The sequence below is a fragment of the Ictalurus furcatus genome, chromosome 1, assembly GCF_023375685.1.
Source record: "Ictalurus furcatus strain D&B chromosome 1, Billie_1.0, whole genome shotgun sequence".
Classification (NCBI taxonomy): domain Eukaryota; kingdom Metazoa; phylum Chordata; class Actinopteri; order Siluriformes; family Ictaluridae; genus Ictalurus; species Ictalurus furcatus.
The window spans coordinates 8,511,160-8,532,510 of NC_071255.1; the positions used below are offsets into that span (position 1 = coordinate 8,511,160).

The 21,351-nt window shown below is 39.4% G+C and overlaps 2 protein-coding genes and 1 pseudogene across 2 annotated transcripts; all 3 read right to left on the minus strand.

The window, feature by feature from the left end:
• Positions 1-5,551: 5,551 nt before the first annotated feature.
• On the minus strand, positions 5,552-7,345 carry LOC128609570 (apolipoprotein A-I-like). The gene is made up of 3 exons (XM_053628153.1): positions 6,750-7,345; positions 6,473-6,626; positions 5,552-6,387 (listed from the first exon to the last, which is right to left on the minus strand). The coding sequence occupies exons 1-3, from the start codon at positions 6,787-6,789 to the stop codon at positions 5,811-5,813; spliced, it is 771 nt and encodes a 256-aa protein (XP_053484128.1). The 5' UTR covers positions 6,790-7,345; the 3' UTR covers positions 5,552-5,810.
• Positions 7,346-11,941: 4,596 nt separating this feature from the next.
• LOC128609692 (apolipoprotein A-I-like) lies at positions 11,942-14,571 on the minus strand (annotated as a pseudogene).
• A 4,772-nt stretch (positions 14,572-19,343) lies between these two features.
• LOC128606813 (apolipoprotein A-I-like) lies at positions 19,344-20,842 on the minus strand. Its single transcript, XM_053623261.1, has 3 exons — positions 20,438-20,842; positions 20,161-20,311; positions 19,344-20,075 (listed from the first exon to the last, which is right to left on the minus strand). Exons 1-3 carry the CDS (start codon positions 20,475-20,477, stop codon positions 19,499-19,501), a joined length of 768 nt encoding a protein of 255 aa, XP_053479236.1. The 5' UTR covers positions 20,478-20,842; the 3' UTR covers positions 19,344-19,498.
• Positions 20,843-21,351: the final 509 nt, after the last annotated feature.

The window sequence follows — 21,351 nt, forward strand, 5'->3', positions numbered from 1 at the left end:
TTGTGCAGTTCACTGGGTCTTGCTGATGTACCTTACACCACAAGACAAAAAGTGTGGCCCCACAGTTTCCATAGTTCTGGCCGAGGGTGATAAATCAGACCTCTGGCTTGAAACATTAGATCCCTGTGGATGGGAATCTCCCAAGGAGTGCCGTCCAGCAGGGATATTATCTCAGAGAACCATATTCGAACTGGCCAATAAGGTGGTATTAGCAGCAGACATAGACAGTCTTGCAAATTCTCGCTAGAACTTGTGGAAGCAGAGTGATCACAGGAAAAATACACAGATGTGACCTCGGCCATGTGTGCACCATGGTGCCCAGCACCAATGGTGTGGGAGGAGTGAGGGCGAACCACAGCAGGCAGTGTGTTGTCTCCTCGGAGGCGAACACATCCACTTCTGCTTGGCTGAACCTCCACCATATGGACTCCACTTGTGGATGGAGCCTACAGTCCCTTGGCCTCAGCCCCTGCCTCAAGAAGATGTCTGCCCCCACATTCCAGTTGCCCAGAATGTACATTGCGCACACTGACAAAAACTTTCCCTCTACCCAGAGAATAATTTCTTGTGCCTGCCTGAACAGGGGGTGCAAACATAATCCTCGGTAGTGGTTGATATACAAGACCACCACTGTGTTGTCTGTTGCAACTAGCAACCTCTAAATTGAGGAAGACAGAATTTCAGTGCTAGGCGGTGTAAATGGTCTGCACTTATATAGCGCTTTTATCCAAAGCACTTTACACTGTGTCTCATTCACCCACACACCAATGGTAGCAAAGTTGCCATGCAAGACTCTAACTTGCCATCAGGAGCAACTTGGGGTTCAGTGTCTTTCCCAAGAACACTTCGGTATGTGTAGCCATGTGGGCCGGGAATCGAACCACCAACCCTACAATTAGTGGATAACCCACTCTACCACCTGAGCCACAGCCGCCACGGTGTATATGCCACTCCAGATGAGGGCTGCTCCAGAGACCGTGAGCTGAACAGCCATTTAAGACCACACCCCAGCTTGTGAGGGAGGTGTCTGTCATTACCGTCATGCGATAAGGAGATGGCCCTAGAATGTGACCCGAAGCTAGAAACTGGGGAAATCTCCAAATTCTCAGAGAAGCTAGGCATTGCCGCATGATTACTCTCAGAGGTTACATCCTCAGTCGAAACCCCAACTTTTCAGCGACCACTGAAATGGTCTCCTGTGCAATATGTCCAACGTTATGATGGTTGGCATGATCTAGTTTTATCTTGCTTAATGTTGATAGGATTGACCCTACGCATGTTGGGGATAGAAATGCCCTCAATGTATTAGAATCCTTATAACCTCTAGAAAAGTTCTCCGCTGCACTGGAGAAAGCATTATTTTCTTGAGGTTCAACCTGAGCCCCAAGCTCTTCATGTGGGCAAGAACAACATCTTGATGTTCAATCACCAATTCCTTGGATCATGCTAGAATTAACCAGTCGTCCAGGTAGTTTAGTGCAGAGGTGCCCTGGAATCACAGAACGGCATCCATGCACTTTGTGAAGGTGCAATGGGATAAAGCTAGCCCAAAGGGAAGAACCCGATATTGGTATGTGTTGCCTCCAAATGCAAACCTCAGGAACTTCCTGTAACTGGGCAATATTTCTATTTAGAAATATGAGTCTTTTAGATCTATCGTCACAAACCTGTCCTCAATCTGAATCTGTGGAACGATAAGTTTGAGTGTCAGCATCTTGAACCTGTATGTCCGAAGAGTACAGTTCAGATGACAGAGATCTAAAATTGGTTGCATAATTCCATATTTTTTGCAGACCAGGAAATAATGTCTGTAAAAACTCCCTCCCTCCCTCCTCAGGAAGGAGGGTTCCTACTTCCTGTGCTAACGTCAGGCTCTGCTCTGTGCTGACTACTGTGGTGAGCACACCTCTGAAACAGGGGTGTCGAGCTCTGAACTGGCCCTGGTAACCCTTTTCTATGGTAGACAGATCCCATGGAGACACATTTGGCAGTAGTTTCCATGCTGCCAGATGGTCTTTTAGTGATGTCAACTTTTCCACATTCTATTGGAGGGAAAGCATCAGATTTTCATTGCCCTGTGACAGCTCGCTGACCAGAGAACACTGAAAACTTGGGACAGCCTTGGCTATGGGAGGCCCTACAATAGTACTGGGGCTAACTACCCTAACAACCTCATTTCCCTTTATACGTCCCTCTGTGACCCCTCAGGACTGCTCCTTCTTTGTCTGCTTGGCCTTTATGAATATTCTCAGATCAGGCCTATTATCAGGCTGTGACTGTGGCCACACAGTTTGCCTGGCTCTCTGTGGGGGGAGGTGGGCCACCACACTCGCCTTCTGTGCCTCCCTCACACTAGCGCTGACCTGGGCTCCACTCGTAGGTGCCCAGGTGAACTCGGCACATTGGGGGAGGAACTGGCTGAATGCCACCGTATGTCGAGCTCACTCATCAAGTCTGCTTGGTAGGCCTGCAACACTGGCATTGTATGCAGTGACCCACAAGCAAGATCCACTATCTTATAGGCCTTGCCCACCAACGCCAAGGTGGCCTTACATGGCTTGTATCGCAAAGCCAGCCCCCCTAAATTACCTGTCATCGATGGAGAGAGATAGCTTGCAAGTGCCTCCTTCACCTTCGGCATTGTTAAATAGCCATACTTCCCATTCCTCATGATGGCCGAATAATTAGTCATCGCGGGGTTATAAATATGGTTTATGTAGTTTTTCCCAAGAACCATGATATTTTGTCATGCACGTCTGGAAAAAAGAGGAGTTTTCTGTAGTGTGAGGGACATTTATTTTCACTGGGGAGAAAAGAGCTAATCCAGCCTTAGTAATCACTTCAATCAACTGTTTATATGCTTGAGAGTTGCTAACTGTTTTTGGCACACCCTTCTGGTTCCTCAGAGTCAGAGAGGAATTTTTTTTTTGGCTTTCCATAGCGGAAGGAGGAGTCCAGTGGAGAGCTGGACCCGGAAGACAGATCCATATGAAATCCCGAGTGGAGCTGCCTGATTGTAAGGCATTCACAATGCGCACAGCCAGACCTCTTTAGGGCTGTCCTGGTGTGCACCACCCCTAGACACTTCACACAGAAAGCGTCCCCCCCCCCACCCTTGATGAAACAGGAGCAAGGCATAACACACTTCCTGAATTCTCTCTCACTTATACTTTCCTCTCTCTTTTTTTAAAGGGACAGAAAAGTAAAGAGATTTTTTATGAAAAGATAGAGAAGAAATGAAGAGTCTTTTTGTAAGCGTTACACAAACGATCGCCATGCAGTCTGAAGATTATAAGGCTAATGGCATGGTTCACTGGTGCCATTTTTATATCATGCGACCCATTTAATTGCCATGTCACCTGATCACGGCAGGCCTATAAATAGGCATGATGTTACACAAGCTTCAGATGCCGGTCACGTGCGAGGGCGCTTCCCACAGCATGGAGCTCACACAATGTTGAGTTCCCTTTTTGAAAGGGAAATCTCTATAAGTCTCTCCAACCTTGTCAGATTTTTATAGGAGGATACTCAGTGCTGTTGTTCTCTGCAGTTTAAGGCTTCACTATATAATAGACATGGGAATAATCAATTGCGCTACTTTTTAAAAGTTTATTTTAAAAAACATTGTACTAACATTATTTGTCATGCACATATATTTGAGCTCAAAAAAACCCATCATGTGTAATGAATTTTATTTATTTTTCCTCATACATTTTATTGATTTATTGCCTGTTTCTCAGAGTGAAACTGCACAGTATTATATAATAAACCTAGGTTGCATCTCCTTAGCTCTGTCTTCAGCTCACTCCATGGCACTATCTAGTGGTCATTCCATATTTCTATTGGAATAAATCAACTTGCCAGCCTTTACAGGTTCTTTTTTTTTTTTTTTAAAGCATACACCAGCTGTTTAATGACACTTATTTTTTTTTATGATTCTTTCAATTTCTTCCACACATGTTTTCAGTTTAATGTTTGAAATACCGCCCCCCACAAGCAGTCTTGCGATTGCCTTGTTTTGTTTCTGGGGAAATTAATGATTCAAAGACTTTCATCACTCAAACCTGGCAATGGTCATGGATATTGAATGGAGTGTATAATGTCATCAAGTGGATATTACGTTATCATGCAAACAAAAGTACAGGTAGGTAGCCTCTGTGTGTGGTTTAATATGGTCACTATCACATAATAAACCCAGACAGGGTGATTCAGGGTGTCTTGTATCAAACTGAATTATTTTGTGATAATGACCTGCTGACTGTATATTGTTCAGCCTATTATATGTTTACTCATTAAATAAATACATACATGGACATGAAATATTATTAGTTTAAATTATTTCATAATCTTACTAGTATATTGTCGTAAAGCTTCCATTAAGAAGAAAAGGAGTCCATTAAAATGTACAAAACAATCAGCCTAGCAACAAGACGAACAACGATATTACAGTAATCTTAATACTGTCCTGTGAGGTCATTTTCACTACAATCAATAATTGAGACGCAAGATGCAAGTCCGTGGTGTGATACAAGAGACATGAAAGTAGCATTTGAACTGTTACAGTGCTAAAATTTTCATTCTGTGTATCTCTCAAATCTAACTTATACTTAAAATCTGAAAGAAATTGTGAATGAAATACTGTATGATGTTATGGCCAAACCACGAAAATGGTCAACTTTAGTGTGCCTTCTGGGTTTTTAAAGTTGTTCGAATTTATTGTGTCAGTGTTTGTCAGTATTGTAATATTACGCCTTTGTGGTTTGTTGCAGCCTTTACGTCTGAGACAAAACAAGTGTATCTACATGAGGATGATGAAAGTATTTTTATTTGAGTAAAATATCTCTTTAAATGTTTTACATCATTGAATTATATTGAATAGGTCCTAAAGAATTAAATCATCAGTCTGAAAATGGCTGTTAGGATCAATGATGAATATTACTGATGTGTTATTTGAAAAGGCAAAGGAAGGAAAAAAAACACTGTCTTCACAGAAATGTAACTTTATGAATCTATACGGGGGAAATGGAAAAAAAAAAAGTTAACCTAAAAGTGTCCTTCATGTGGTAATTAATTGAATTTATTCAAGTATAAAATATTAAACAATAGTGAATCAACTCTTAATACATTAGGTTACACCAGTAAAATTACATGTAAGGGTTGGATCAAAAGCGCCTTAAGGTAACATTTGCAGTTTACCACTTTTTAATAGTGTACCATAAATGTTAAAATATTTTTCCATAGTTTTCATTTTTGTCACTGGTGGCCACCCTCTCTTGAGGCAGTGACCCAGTCTGGCCCAGAGTGTTTTATGACACTCTGGATCTTTTTAGTTAATTTCTTCATACATCAGCATAGAACTGGGCACATTATCCGGAAGCTGAGGAAAAAACTATTTAAGAAGTTTAAATAGTTTTGATACCTTTTACATAATACTTATACTTTTGGTTGTCCAAATGAGGGTTTCATTCACAGATATAATAATTTCAATTATTCAATTTTCAATTGAATTTCAATACAATTTTAAGGGAAAAAATCGCTAGTGGAATTAATATTGTGTGTAAGTGTCATGACTAATAAAGTAAATCACTTTGATAAAAACATATGTTTTCAAATTATTCTTTATTTTATACAGGACATTATAAGATATTAGAAACATTGTACCAGACATAACATAATATATAGTTTCTGTGGGAAATAAATACGTTTAATTAGGCAATTATAATAACATAATACGAATATTGGAATTGTCTTGTGCAAAGAAGGCATTTGTCATATGTATTAGTCATTTGGAGTGGGAAGTTATTTTTGTGTTAGTTGGTCTTGGCAAAGGACTCATAAAGAGAGGTGAGCTGGTCCTTCAGGTTCTGGGCATAGGGGTCCAGTTTCTCACTTAGGTCCTCAGCATAGGGAGCCAGACCTTGCTGAACCAAAGTGGCTCTCTCAGCAACCTTGGCCTGAAGATCTTCAGTCAGAGGGCCCACGGTCTTCTGGAATTCTTGCAGGTGCTGTTCTACTTTCTGTCTGAGTTCATCAGTGTAGGGTTCCAGCTGGGACTGCAGTTCCTTCACTTTCTCCTCAAGACTCCCCCTGAGCTCCTCGGTCTTCTGCAGCACGGTGGTTTTCAGAGCTTCAGAGTCAAAGGACTCAGCATAAGGAGCCACAGCTACTCTCAGCTCCTCCACTCTCTGCTGAATTTGGGTCTTCAGATCATCAGCATAGGGCTCCAGTTTGTCCTTCACAGTGGTCAGGTCCTGCTCAAGGCGCTCCTTCAGAACTTCAGCCTCCTTGGTGATTTTGGTCATGATGTCCTGGGCTAGAGGGCTCACTTGTTTCTGGAGAGTGACAGCATACTCACTGGCCACATTAGCACCTTCTGTAAATCTAGTGCTTTAGAGAAAAATAAGGAGAAACATTCATACATAAGGAAAGATGACTTGAGACACAATAAAGTCAGTAAATCCTATTAACTTACTTGACTTCCTGGCCCAGTTGAGACTCTCTAATTGTTTTCAGTGTGTCCTCAGCGGTGTGTGTTGCCTTGGCAACATATTCCCAGAAAGCATCAGTCAGTTGCTCCAACTGTGGTTTGGGCTCATCAGCAGAGAACAAGTTGGCCTGGCAACCTGCTGAAAGAGCCAAACAATTTCAGTTGGTTTAAAGATTAATATATATTCTTGCATTTGTAGGATTATGTACTACCAATATGTATATAAATAGTAGGCAGCATTAAATACAAGATATGAAAATACCTGTGAACACAGCCAGAAACAGTACCGCAAACACCTTCATGGTTCTTGTTTTGAGTCTGTAAAAAAATTGTATGGTATGTATTTATTTATAACACGTGATAAATTGCATAAATATGTAGACAGTAACAATACAATCAATGTAACAAACAATATCAAAAATGTACATTTACATTTACATTTATTCATTTAAATGTAAATGTACATTTTTTATATTGTTTATTACATTGTTTGTATTGTAAAATTGTATTGTAATGAAAAATACATGCTTTTTCTTACCTTTATCTCTGACAGATGCCAGCTGTGTGTGTGAGGTTGATGTAGTAGTCAGTATATATACTGTAAAGAGGTGTGTGTTGTATTGAAAACCCAAAGTCCAGGAGGTTGTGCATTGCTGTCAACGCTACACATCATAACCGTCTAAATGGACCATCAGTTATCACAGAGCCTAAAGTTCACTTAACACTCTGATAGATGTCAGACTGTCATGGCCTAATAAAAGGATAGATAGCATGCAGACATGGGTAAAGGTTCAGTGATTAAGTTATGGCTTCATTTAATTTAATAATATTTACTGCTTTTTTATTTAAAATAAATCAATGGCTATAAGTAATGAAAAATTGTCTTCAGTCATTAATGTTTTATGTAACTTTATTCAACATAAACCATTATTCATTACACTTAAATCAATTGCTGTTTTTGGCTTCACACATTATGATAACAATGGCAGTTCGTTTAAACTACTTATACATGACAGCTCACAGACCTAGGTCCATAAGTATGGACTTTTTGTACTTTTACCTCCGTACACCACCACAGTGGAGTTGAAATTAAGCAATAAATATGTCATTGAAGTGTAGACTTTCAGCATTAATTCAAGGGGTTTATTGCAGAGTCATCATGGCATCAGGGCAATCTTAAAACCCTGATGTATCCCTGCAAAGGCAAAAATGGACAATTTCTGGAGGAAAAGCTTATAGTTTATGGTAAAGATTGTCATGGGCTTGTGCATTCTGTCCCAGCAACCACTGTTTGTCAACCCCGGCAGATGAGTTGTCCTCAAAGAGGATAACTGTATACGTATGCTCAGGACATTCGGTGTATGGAGGAAGAAGCTGCTCAGCCATGTGATACCCTGATGGTTACTGTAGCTGATCGTTACACTATCTGATCAAACCAACACATGACAATTCAAACCAGCAAAAAGAACTTGACTCAGATCTATCTGGTTGATTTGTTCTGACTTTACACCAGGGGGCCACACACCACCACTCTCCTGTGGCACCCTGCTGCTCCATAGCAGAGGTAGGAAGATTATCCAAAAATTTTACTCAAGTATAAGTAAAACTACTTATAAAAATAATTACTCAAGCAAGAGTAAACATAATAATGTTAATAATTACTTGAGAAGAGTACTAAAGTATCCAATGAGAAGACTACTTGAGTAGCAAGTTACTAGTTACTTCGGATCTGATTAAAATGAAGGTAAAATTCTGAATCTCAGACAACTCACATCTCTCCTTGAAAGTCTGTACTTTCTATTTACATGATATCAAACCTGGGTTCAAGATGAAGCAGCATACCCCAGTCATTTGATGGGTACAATAACAAAGAAACCGTCATTCTAAACCCAAAATCTCACACCCCCCCAAAAAACAACTTTTGTTATGTCGAGATTATGAGAAAAAAAGAAAGAAAAAATTAATGTTGCATGGCCACTCAGGGCTTCATTATATTGCAGGACTGAGCTGTTAAAAAAATTGAGTGCTTGTTGCATCCTCCTTCAGTCCACTGCAGCATATCGCGAGACTTGTGACCTCATTATACATGATATAGACTAATTATTAAAACTACATACAGTGGGGGAAATAAGTATTGAATGCGTCAACATTTTTTTCAGTAAATATATTTCCAATGAGGCTATCCACATGAAATTTTCACTAGACATCAGTATTTACTCAAAAAAATCCAAAAATATCAAGAATTCACAACATTAAATTCCATAATAAAGTTATATGTAATAAACTGGAATGACACAGGAAAAAAGCTACAACTCATTTGGACAATTCTATGAAATACTGGGAGAGTGTAGTCTGGTCAGACGAGAGCAAAATTTTACTCTTTGGCTGTCATACTACACACCATGTTTGAAGAAGAAATTGCACTGCACATCACCCTTAAAACCCTATACCAACAGTGAAGTTTGGAGGTGGAAGCATCATGGTGTGAGGCTGTTTTTCATTGCATGGTACTGGCAGACTTGATATAATTGAAGGAATGATGAATGGAGCCCTTTAACAGGAGATTCCTGAAAAGAATCTGCTGCCATCCACTAGGATATTGAAGATGAGATGTGGGTGGACCGTCCAGCAGGACAACGATCCAAACCATAAGAAAGGAAACTGTCACTTGATTTCAGAGAAAAAAAATCAAGGTGTTAGAATGTCCCAGTCAATCACCTCATTCCGCTTTATTACACATAACTTCATTTATGGACTTTATTGTTTTGATTTCTTTATATTTCCGGATTTGGTGAGTTAATACCAAAGTCTGGTGAAAATTTTAAGTGAATAGCCTCATTGGAAATATATTTACTGAAAAAAATGTTGACGTGTTCAATACTTATTTCACCCACTGTATATTCATAAACATTTAGCAGTAATGGAGGGATGCCATCGAATGTAGCGAAATAAAAGTACAAAGTCAAAGTCAGCTACAGTGAGGGAAAAAAGTATTTGATCCCCTGCTGATTTTGTATGTTTACCCACTGACAAAGAAATGATCAGTCTATAACTTTAATGGTAGATTTATTTGAACAGTGAGAGACAGAATAACAACAAAAAAATCCAGAAAAACGCACATCAAAAATGTTATAAATTGATTTGCATTTTAATGAGGGAAATAAATATTTGACCCCTCTGCAAAACATGACTTAGTACTTGGTTTAAAAACCCTTGTTGGCAATCACAGAGGTCAGACGTTTCTTGTAGTTGGCCACCAGGTTTGCACACATCTCAGGAGGGATTTTGTCCCACTCCTCTTTGCAGATCTTCTCCAAATCATTAAGGTTTCAAGGCTGACGTTTGGCAACTCGAACCTTCAGCTCTCTCCACAGATTTTCTATGGGATTAAGGTCTGGAGACTGCCTAGGTCACTCCAGGACCTTAATGTGCTTCTTCTTGAGCCACTCCTTTGTTGCCTTGGCCATGTGTTTTGGGTCATTGTCATGCTGGAATATCCATCCACGACCCATTTTCAATGCCCTGTCTGAGGGAAGGAGGTTTTCACCCAAGATTTGACGGTACATGGCCCCGTCCATCGTCCCTTTGATGCGGTGAAGTTGTCCTGTCCCCTTAGCAGAAAAACACCCCAAAGCATAATGTTTCCACCTCCATGTTTGACGGTGGGGATGGTGTTCCAGGGGTCATAGGCAGCATTCCTCCTCCTCCAAACACGGCGAGTTGAGTTGATGCCAAAGAGCTCCATTTTGGTCTCATCTGACCTCAACGCTTTCACCCAGTTGTCCTCAGAATCATTCAGATGTTCATTGGCAAACTTCAGACGGGCATGTATATGTGCTTTCTTGAGCAGCGGACCTTGCGCGCGCTGCAGGATTTCAGTCCTTCACAGCGTAGTGTGTTACCAATTGTTTTCTTGGTGACTATGGTCCCAGCTGCCTTGAGATCATTGACAAGATCCTCCCGTGTAGTTCTGGGCTGATTCCTCACTGTTCTCATGATCAATGCAACTCCACGAGGTGAGATCTTGCATGGAGTCCCAGGCCGAGGGAGATTGACAGTTCTTTTGTGTTTCTTCCATTTGCGAATAATCGCACCAACTGTTGTCCCCTTCTCACCAAGCTGCTTGGCGATGGTCTTGTAGCCCATTCCAGACTTGTGTAGGTCTACAGTCTTGTCCCTGACATCCTTGGAGAGCTCTTTGGTCTTGGTCATGGTGGAGAGTTTGGAATATGACTGATTGATTGCTTCTGTGGACAGGTGTCTTTTATACAGGTAACAAACTGATATTAGGAGCACTCCCTTTAAGAGTGTGCTCCTAATCTCAGCTCGTTACCTGTATAAAAGACACCTGGGAGCCAGAAATCTTTCTGATTGAGAGGGGGTCAAATACTTTTTTCCCTCATTAAAATGCAAATTAATTTATAAAATTTTTGACATGCGTTTTTCTGGATTTTTTTGTTGTTATTCTGTCTCTCACTGTTCAAATACAACTACCATTAAAATTATAGACTGATCATTTCTTTGTCAGTGGGCAAACGTACAAAATTAGCAGGGGATCAAATACTTTTTTCCCTCACTGTATGTTGTCATTTTTAGCACATCACATGTCAATGCGATACACAGTTATTGCACACAGTAATGTAATAATAATATTGCACTTGTTGCGTGAGGTAGAGTCATCCAATTGGTTGTAATGTATTATATTAAAGTGATGATAATGTAGTGGGGGGTTATGATCACAGTCCTTGGGGGGCTGGGGTGTGGGGGGAAGATGTATGTATGTGTGTGTGTGTGTGTGTGTGTGTGTGTGTGTGTGTGTGTGTGTGTGTGTGTGTGTGTTCTGGGGTGGGGGGGCACATTCCTTGAGTATGCGGCTTGGGATGCCATCTGGTCCACCAGCTTTGCGAGGGATAACGCTGAGGAGGTGAATACATTTCCGTGATTAAAAATTAACTTGAGTAAGAGTATGATCAGTTAAACCTACTGTTAAAAGTCTTCTTTTGAAAAAAAAAAAAAAAAAAAAAGTTACTCAAGTAAATGAAACAAAGTAGCACATTTCTACCTACCTCTGCTCCACAGCCTGTATTAGCTGAGTATGTGCCTCCCTCACTGAGACAAGTGCAAGCATCTGTTGTAGCATTTGGAGTCCAGCTATAGGCTGATAAACCACTTGTAAAGGTAAGAAGTGACTCTACCTGCCTGTACAGCTTTCTAAGGCAGGCGGTTCTATGTGGAGATTGCAAAAAAGACCCAGGTTTCAGTGACCTAAAGTGTTGCATAAACAATCGATTTGGTTGTGCTCGCTTCATGATTTTTAATCATATACTTTTCTTTGGTGTCAGCTCTAAAGAACAATCTTGGAACACAGGGTAGTTTTGCAAGGTTGCTTGTGCACATATGGCAGCGCAGACTATGCTAACCACATTTGTCATGCATAAACCAGGTTGGCAGAGAACCGTTCTACTGAATTTCCTACTGCTAAGAGCATTTTGTTGACCAGCTCTACCACAGAGCAGTCAATGTGTGTAGATTGGAGTTTTGTTTTGTTTTTTAAAGACATGCCAGTTATCACTAGAACATCATCATTCTATTCAGCACTTGGGCAGTGCACATCTAGGGTAGTGCTTCATCTTGTGAAACAACCAACAATGTAATATAGCCATCAATGGCAGGCATGTGGTCCATAACTGCTTGCTTGTTATCCATTATATTAGCTAAAATGACACAAAATTTGAGAGTAGTCCTCCTTTAATGCTTGCTTTGGTGAATAATGAATTATGTTTGACCAATGCTGTGTTAAAAAGCACATTCTTTGCTGTGGGTTGTGTAGCACTATCTCACTTAGGCTCCTGCTATTTAAGAGTGGCTGCCACGGCTAGTTTAGATCCTGTCAGCTGTGCCTGTAAGCACCCCTAGTTATAGTGGGTGCCATGGAGTTCTGTAGCATATAACTTGAAAAACATTGTAATGTTAAGCCTATACTCATTGCAGAAGAGATGAGAGCAGGCTATCACCAGCTTTGAAGGGCAGGTCACCTGTAGTTCCAACCATAGTATCAAGCTGCTACATGGAAAGCTTGCTATGGTATATATGGGATCTTTCCACTTGTTTCATACCATAACAATAGCCTACTACTCGTGAAACGTTCATTCTACCATCTCATAAGAGGATCATCAGTAAACTTCACTAAACAATGTGCTGCAATATTCCAGAGATGTACTCAGAAATAGATTTTAATTCATCTAAAACATGTTTATTAAAACAATAATAAACACTTCACAATAAATAAACTGTAATGAATTTTTATGACAATTGCCACAATTGGCAAAGAAATGTTTGTTGTGGTGGTGTTTTATTGTTTTGTTTTTGGTTGTTGTTTTTTTTTTTAAGAATTTGTCATTTACATGCATCTCCACAAGATTTCTGGACATCTTTTATTATTTCTTGATTGTAAATGCACTACTAACTGTTTACTTTTAAATATTTAACATAACATACTTCATTTGAACACCACAGAACTGACTAGTAGTAGCCCTAGTTCATTAGAACAGCTAGAATCTGTCAAAACAGTACTGTTACTAGATTGATTTACATCTATAAAAACCATTTGGTTTTCTTTTTCGCAACATTCAAAGAACATAATAACATAATATTTATACAAATATTTTACACATTCAATTTGGCAGATGTTTTAATATCGGATATATGCAAGAAATGGAAATATATTATTGCTTTAGACATGATACAAAACATGTTCACAAAGGACAAACAGCTCCTTAGAAGCATGCCATTAATACATAGATACATTTTGATATTAATGTTCCTGGCACAGGAGAAATTCACTGGTCCTTTAGCAAGTTTAACAGTTTGTTTTTGTATTTTTGCAAAATGTTGGGATTTATATCAAAATACAGAATGGTAGTTTTAGCAGTTTTCATGAGTGTAAAATTAATCCAGTGGGGGAAAAGTAGTGTTTAGAGTATTTAGTTGGTCTTGGTGAAGGACTCATAAAGAGAGGTGAGCTGGTCCTTCAGGTTCTGGGCATAGGGGTCCAGTTTCTCTCTCAGGTCCTCACCATAGGGAGCCAGACCCTGCTGAACCAAAGTGGCTCTCTCAGCAACCTTGGCCTGAAGATCTTCAGTCAGAGTGCCCACGGTCTTCTGGAATTCCTGCAGGTGCTGATCTACTTCTGTCTGAGTTCATCAGTGTAGGGCTCCAGCTGGGACTGCAGCTCCTTCACTTTCTCCTCCAGACTCCCCCTGAGCTCCTCGGTCTTCTGCAGCACCGTGGTTTTCAGAGCTTCAGAGTCAAAGGACTCGGCATAAGGAGCCACAGCTACTCTCAGCTCCTCCACTCTCTGCTGAATTTGGGTCTTCAGATCATCAGCATAGGGCTCCAGTTTGTCCTTCACAGTGGTCAGGTCCTGCTCAAGGCGCTCCTTCAGAACTTCAGCTTCCTTGGTGATTTTGGTTATGATGTCCTGGGCTAGAGGGCTCACTTGTTTCTGGAGAGTGACAGCATACTCACTGGCCACATTAGCACCTTCTGTAAGTCTAGTGCTATAGAGAAAAATAAGGAGAAACATTCATACATAAGGAAAGATGACTTGAGACACAATGAAGACAGTAAATTCTGTTAACTTACTTGACTTCCTGGCCCAGTTGAGACTCTCTAATTGTTTTCAGTGTGTCTTCAGCGGTGTGTGTTGCCTTGGCAACATATTCCCAGAAAGCATCAGTCAGCTGCTCCAGCTGTGGTTTGGGCTCATCAGCAGAGAACAAGTTGGCCTGGCAACCTGGTGAAAGAACCAAACAATTTCAGTTGGTTTAAAGATTACCGGTACTATACATTCTTGTATTTGTAGGATTATGTACTACCAATATATATATAAATAGTAGGCAGCATTAAATACAAGATATGAAAATACCTGTGAACACAGCCAGAAACAGTACCGCAAACACCTTCATGGTTCTTGTTTTGAGTCTGTAAAAAAATTGTATAGTATGTATTTATTTATAACACATGTGATGAATTGCATAAATATGTAGACAGTAACAATACAATCAATGTAACAAACAATATCAAAAATGTACATTTACATTTACATTTATTCATTTAAATGTAAATGTACTTTTTTTATATTGTTTATTACATTGATTGTATTGTAAAATTGTATTGTAATGAAAAATACATGCTTTTTCTTACCTTTATCTCTGACAGATGCCAGCTGTGTGTGTGAGGTTGATGTAGTAGTCAGTATATATACTGTAAAGAGGTGTGTGTTGTATTGAAAACCCAAAGTCCAGGAGGTAGTGCATTGCTGTCAACGCTACACATCATAACCGTCTAAATGGACCATCAGTTATCACAGAGCCTAAAGTTCACTTAACACTCTGATAGATGTCAGACTGTCATGGCCTAATAAAAGGATAGATAGCATGCAGACATGGATAAAGGTTCAGTGATTAAGTTATGGCTTCCTTTAATTTAATAATATTTACTGCTTTTTTATTTAAAATAAATCAATGGCTGTAAGTAATGAAAAATTTTCTTCAGTCGTTAATGTTTTATGTAACCTTATTCAACATAAACCATTATTCATTACACTTAAATCAAGTGCTGTTTTTGGCTTCACACATTATGATAACAATGGCAGTTCGTTTAAACTACTTATACATGACAGCTCACAGACCTAGGTCCATAAGTATGGACTTTTTGTACTTTTACCTCTGTACACCACCACAGTGGAGTTGAAATTAAGCAATAAATATGTCATTGAAGTGTAGACTTTCAGCATTAATTCAAGGGGTTTATTGCAGAGTCATCATGGCATCAGGGCAATCTTAAAACCCTGATGTATCCCTGCAAAGGCAAAAATGGACAATTTCTGGAGGAAAAGCTTATAGTTGGTGGTAAAGCCAGTCATGGGCTTGTGCATTCTGTCCCAGCAACCACTGTTCGACAAGCCCGGCAGATGAGTTGTCCTCAAAGAGGATAACTGTATACGTATGCTCAGGACATTCGGTGTATGGAGGAAGAAGCTGCTCAGCCATGTGATACCCTGATGGTTACTGTAGCTGATCGTTACACTATCTGATCAAACCAACACATGACAATTCAAACCAGCAAAAAGAACTTGATTCAAATCTAGCTGGTTGATTTGTTCTGACTTTACACCAGGGGGCCACACACCATCGCTCTCCTGTGGCACCCTGCTGCTCCATAGCAGAGGTGGGAAGATTATCCAAAAATTTTACTCAAGTATAAGTAAAACTACTTATAAAAATAATTACTCAAGTATAAGAGTAAACGTAATAATGCTAATAATTACTTGAGAAGAGTACTAAAGTATCCAAAGAGAAGACTACTTGAGTTGCAAGTTACTAGTTACTTCGGATCTGAATAAAATGAAGGTAAAATTCTGAATCTCAGACAAGTCACATCTCTCCTTGAAAGTTTGTCCTTTCTGTTTATATGATATAAAACCTGGGTTCAAGATGAAGCAGCATATCCCAGTCATTTGATGGGTACAATAACAAAGAAACCATCATTCTCAACCCAAAATCTCACACCCCCCAAAAAAAACAACTTTTGTTATGTCGAGATTATGAGAAAACAAGAAAGAAAAAATTAATGTTGCATGGCCACTCAGGGCTTCATTATATTGCAGGACTGAGCTGTTAAAAAAATTGAGTGCTTGTTGCATCCGCCTTCAGACCACTGCAGCATATCGCGAGATTTGTGACCTCATTATACATGATATAGACTAATTATTAAAACTACATACAGTGGGGGAAATAAGTATTGAATGCGTCAACATTTTTTTCAGTAAATATATTTCCAATGAGGCTATCCACATGAAATTTTCACCAGACATCAGTATTTACTCAAAAAAATCCAAAAATATCAAGAATTCACAACATTAAACTCCATAATAAAGTTATGTATAATAAACTGGAATGACACAGGAAAAAAGCTACAACTCATTTGGACAATTCTATGAAATACTGGGAGAGTGTAGTCTGGTCAGACGAGAGCAAAATTTTACTCTTTGGCTGTCATACTACATTCCAGGTTTGGAGAAGAAATGGCACTGCACATCACCCTTAAAACACTATACCAACAGTGAAGTTTGGAGGTGGAAGCATCATGGTGTGGGCTGTTTTTCATCGCATGGTACTGGCAGACTTGATATAATTGAAGGAATGATGAATGGAGCCCTTTAACAGGAGATTCTTGAAAAGAATCTGCTGCCATCCACTAGGATGTTGAAGATGAGACGTGGGTGGACCGTCCAGCAGGACAACGATCCAAACCATAAGCAAAGGAAACTCTCACTTGATTTCAGAGAAAAAAAAATCAAGGAGTTAGAATGTCCCAGTCAATCACCTCATTCCGCTTTATTACACATAATTTCATTTATGGACTTTAATGTTTGGATTTCTTTATATTTCCGGATTTGGTGAGTTAATACCAAAGTCTGGTGAAAATTTTAAGTGAATAGCCTCATTGGAAATATATTTACTGAAAAAAATGTTGACGTGTTCAATACTTATTTCACCCACTGTATATTTATAAACATTTAGCAGTAATGGAGGGATGCCATCGAATGTAGCGAAATAAAAGTACAAAGTCAAAGTCAGCTATGTTGTCATTTTTAGCACATCACATGGCAATGCGATACACAGTTATTGCACACAGTAATGTAATGATAATATTGCACTTGTAGCATGAGGTAGAGTCATACAGTTCTTTGTATTGTATTATATTAAAGTGACGATAATGCAGTGGGGGGTTATGATCACAGTCCTTGGGGGGCTGGTGTGTGGGGGGAAGATGTATGTATGTATGTGTGTGTGTGTGTGTGTTTGTGTTTGGGGGGCGGGGGGGGCACATTCCTTGAGTATGAGGCTTGGGATGCCATCTGGTCCACCAGCTTTGCGAGGGTTCACACTGAGGAGGTGAATACATTTCCGTGATTAAAAATTAACTTGAGTAAGAGTATGATCAGTTAAACCTACTCTTAAAAGTCATTTAAAAAAAAAAAAAAAAGTTACTCAAGTAAATTAAACAAAGTAGCACATTTCTACCTACCTCTGCTCCCCAGCCTGTATTAGCTGAGTATGTGCCTCCCTCACTGAGACAAGTGCAAGCATCTGTTGTAGCATTTGGAGTCCAGCTATAGGCTGATAAACCACTTGTAAAGGTAAGAAGTGACTCTACCTGCCTGTACAGCTTTCTAAGGCAGGCGGTTCTATGTGGAGATTGCAAAAAAGATCCAGGTTGCAGTGACCTAAAGTGTTGCATAAACAATCGATTTGGTTGTGCTCACTTCATGATTTTTAATCATATACTCTTCTTTGGTGTCAGCTCTAAAGAACAATCTTGGAACACATGGTAGATTTGCAAGGTTGCTTGGGTACACATGGCAGAACAGACTGTGCTAACCACATTTGTCATGCATAAACCAGGTTGGCAGAGAACCGTTCTACTGAATTTCCTACTGCTAAGAGCATTTTGTTGACCAGCTCCACCACAGAGCAGTCAATGTGTGTAGATTGGAGTTTTGTTTTGTTTTTTAAAGACTTGCCAGTTATCACTAGAACATCATCATTCTATTCAGCACTTGGGCAGTGCACATCTAGGGTAGTGCTTCATCTGGTGAAACAACCAACAATGCAATATAGCCATCAATGGCAGGCCTGTGGTCCATAACTATTTGCTTGTGATCCATTATATTAGCTAAAATGACACAAAATTTGAGAGTAGTCCTCCTTTAATGCTTGCTTTGGTGAATAATGAATTATGTTTGACCAATGCTGTGTTAAAAAGCACATTCTTTGCTGTGGGTTGTGTAGCACTATCTCACTTGGGCTCCTGCTATTTAAGAGTGGCTGCCACGGCTAGTTTAGATCCTGTCAGCTGTGCCTGTAAGCACCCCTAGTTATAGTGGGTGCCATGGAGTTCTGTAGCATATAACTTGAAAAACATTGTAATGTTAAGCCTATACTCATTGCAGAAGAGATGAGAGCAGGCTATCACCAGCTTTGAAGGGCAGGTCACCTGTAGTTCCAACCATAGTATCAAGCTGCTATGTGGAAAGCTTGCTATGGTATATATGGGATCTTTCCACTTATTTCATACCATAACAATAGCCTACTACTCGTGAAACGTTCATTCTACCATCTCATAAGAAGATCATCAGTAAACTTCACTAAACAATGTGCTGCAATATTCCAGAGATGTACTCAGAAATAGATTTTAATTCATCTAAAACATGTTTATTAAAACAATAATAAACACTTCACAATAAATAAACTGTAATGAATTTTTATGACCATTGTCACAATTGGCAAAGAAATGTTTGTTGTGGTGGTGTTTTATTGTTTTGTTTTTGGTTGTTGTTTTTTTTTTTAAGAATTTGTCATTTACATGCATCTCCACAAGATTTCTGGACATCTTTTATTATTTCTTGATTGTAAATGCACTACTAACTGTTTATTTTTAAATATTTAACATAACATACTTCATTTGAACACCACAGAACTGACTAGTAGTAGCCCTAGTTCATTAGATTAGCTAGAATCTGTCAAAACAGTACTGTTACTAGATTGATTTACATCTATAAAAACCATTTGGTTTTCTTTTTCGCAACATTCAAAGAACATAATAACATAATATTTATACAAATATTTTACACATTCAATTTGGCAGATGTTTTAATATAGGATATATGCAAGAAATGAAAATATATTATTGCTTTAGACATGATACAAAGCATGTTCACAAAGGACAAACAGCTCCTTAGAAGCATGCCATTAATACATAGATACATTTTGATATTAATGTTCCTGGCACAGGAGAAATTCACTGGTCCTTTAGCAAGTTTAACAGTTTGTCTTTGTATTTTTGCAAAATGTTCTGATTTATATCAAAATACAGAATGGTAGTTTTACCAGTTTTCATGAGTGTAAAATTAATCCAGTGGGGGAAATGTGGTGTTTAGAGTATTTAGTTGGTCTTGGTGAAGGACTCATAAAGAGAGGTGAGCTGGTCCTTCAGGTTCTGGGCATAGGGGTACAGTTTCTCTCTCAGGTCCTCACCATAGGGAGCCAGACCCTGCTGAACCAAAGTGGCTCTCTCAGCAACCTTGGCCTGAAGATCTTCAGTCAGAGGGCCCACGGTCTTCTGGAATTCCTGCAGGTGCTGATCTACTTTCTGTCTGAGTTCATCAGTGTAGGGCTCCAGCTGGGACTGCAGCTCCTTCACTTTCTCCTCCAGACTCCCCCTGAGCTCCTCGGTCTTCTGCAGCACCGTGGTTTTCAGAGCTTCAGAGTCAAAGGACTCGGCATAAGGAGCCACAGCTACTCTCAGCTCCTCCACTCTCTGCTGAATTTGGGTCTTCAGATCATCAGCATAGGGCTCCAGTTTGTCCTTCACAGTGGTCAGGTCCTGCTCAAGGCGCTCCTTCAGAACTTCAGCCTCCTTGGTGATTTTGGTTATGATGTCCTGGGCTAGAGGGCTCACTTGTTTCTGGAGAGTGACAGCATACTCACTGGCCACATTAGCACCTTCTGTAAGTCTAGTGCTATAGAGAAAAATAAGGTGAAACATTCATACATAAGGAAAGATGACTTGAGACACAATGAAGACAGTAAATTCTGTTAACTTACTTGACTTCCTGGCCCAGTTGAGACTCTCTAATTGTTTTCAGTGTGTCTTCAGCGGTGTGTGTTGCCTTGGCAACATATTCCCAGAAAGCATCAGTCAGCTGCTCCAGCTGTGGTTTGGGCTCATCAGCAGAGAACAAGTTGGCCTGGCAACCTGGTGAAAGAACCAAACAATTTCAGTAGGTTTAAAGATTAATATATATTCTTGCATTTGTAGGATTCTGTACTACCAATATGTATATAAATAGTAGGCAGCATTAAATACAAGATATGAAAATACCTGTGAACACAGCCAGAAACAGTACCACAAACACCTTCATGGTTCTTGTTTTGAGTCTGTAAAAAAATTGTATGGTATGTATTTATTTATAACACATGTGATGAATTGCATAAATATGTAGACAGTAACAATACAATCAATGTAACAAACAATATCAAAAATACAAGCTTTTTCTTACCTTTATCTCTGTGCTCTGTCAGATGCCAGCTGTGTGTGTGAGGTTGTTGTAGTAGTCAGTATATATACTTTAAAGAGGTGTGTGTTGTATTGAAAACCCAAAGTCCAGGAGGTAGTGCATTGCTGTCAACGCTACACATCATAACCGTCTAAATGGACCATCAGTTATCACAGAGCCTAAAGTTCACTTAACACTCTGATAGATGTCAGACTGTCATGGCCTAATAAAAGGATAGATAGCATTCAGACATGGGTAAAGGTTCAGTGATTTAGTTATGGCTTCCTTTAATTTAACAATAATATTTACTGCTTTTTTTATTTAAAATAAATCAATGGCTGTAAGTAATGAAAAATTGTCTTCAGTCGTTAATGTTTTATGTAACCTTATTCAACATAAGCCATTATTCATTACACTTAAATCAAGTGCTGTTTTTGGCTTCACACATTATGATAACAATGGTGATTCAGTTAAACTATTTATACGTGACAGCTCACAGACTTAGGTCCATAAGTATGGACTTTTTGTACTTTTTTTGTCCAATAAAGTTTTATTGAGAAGAAAAACAAACCGACTGACACACAGCAGCAATCATTCACAGTTTTTTTTTCTTTTTATACTAACAAAGGAAAACAAAATTAAAAAGTACAAACACCGAAAACAAAAACAAAAAACTTTGAACTGGATAAGTCCAAGATGAGCACAAGAAGTGGTAGACTGTATCCTCCCTATTGCATGT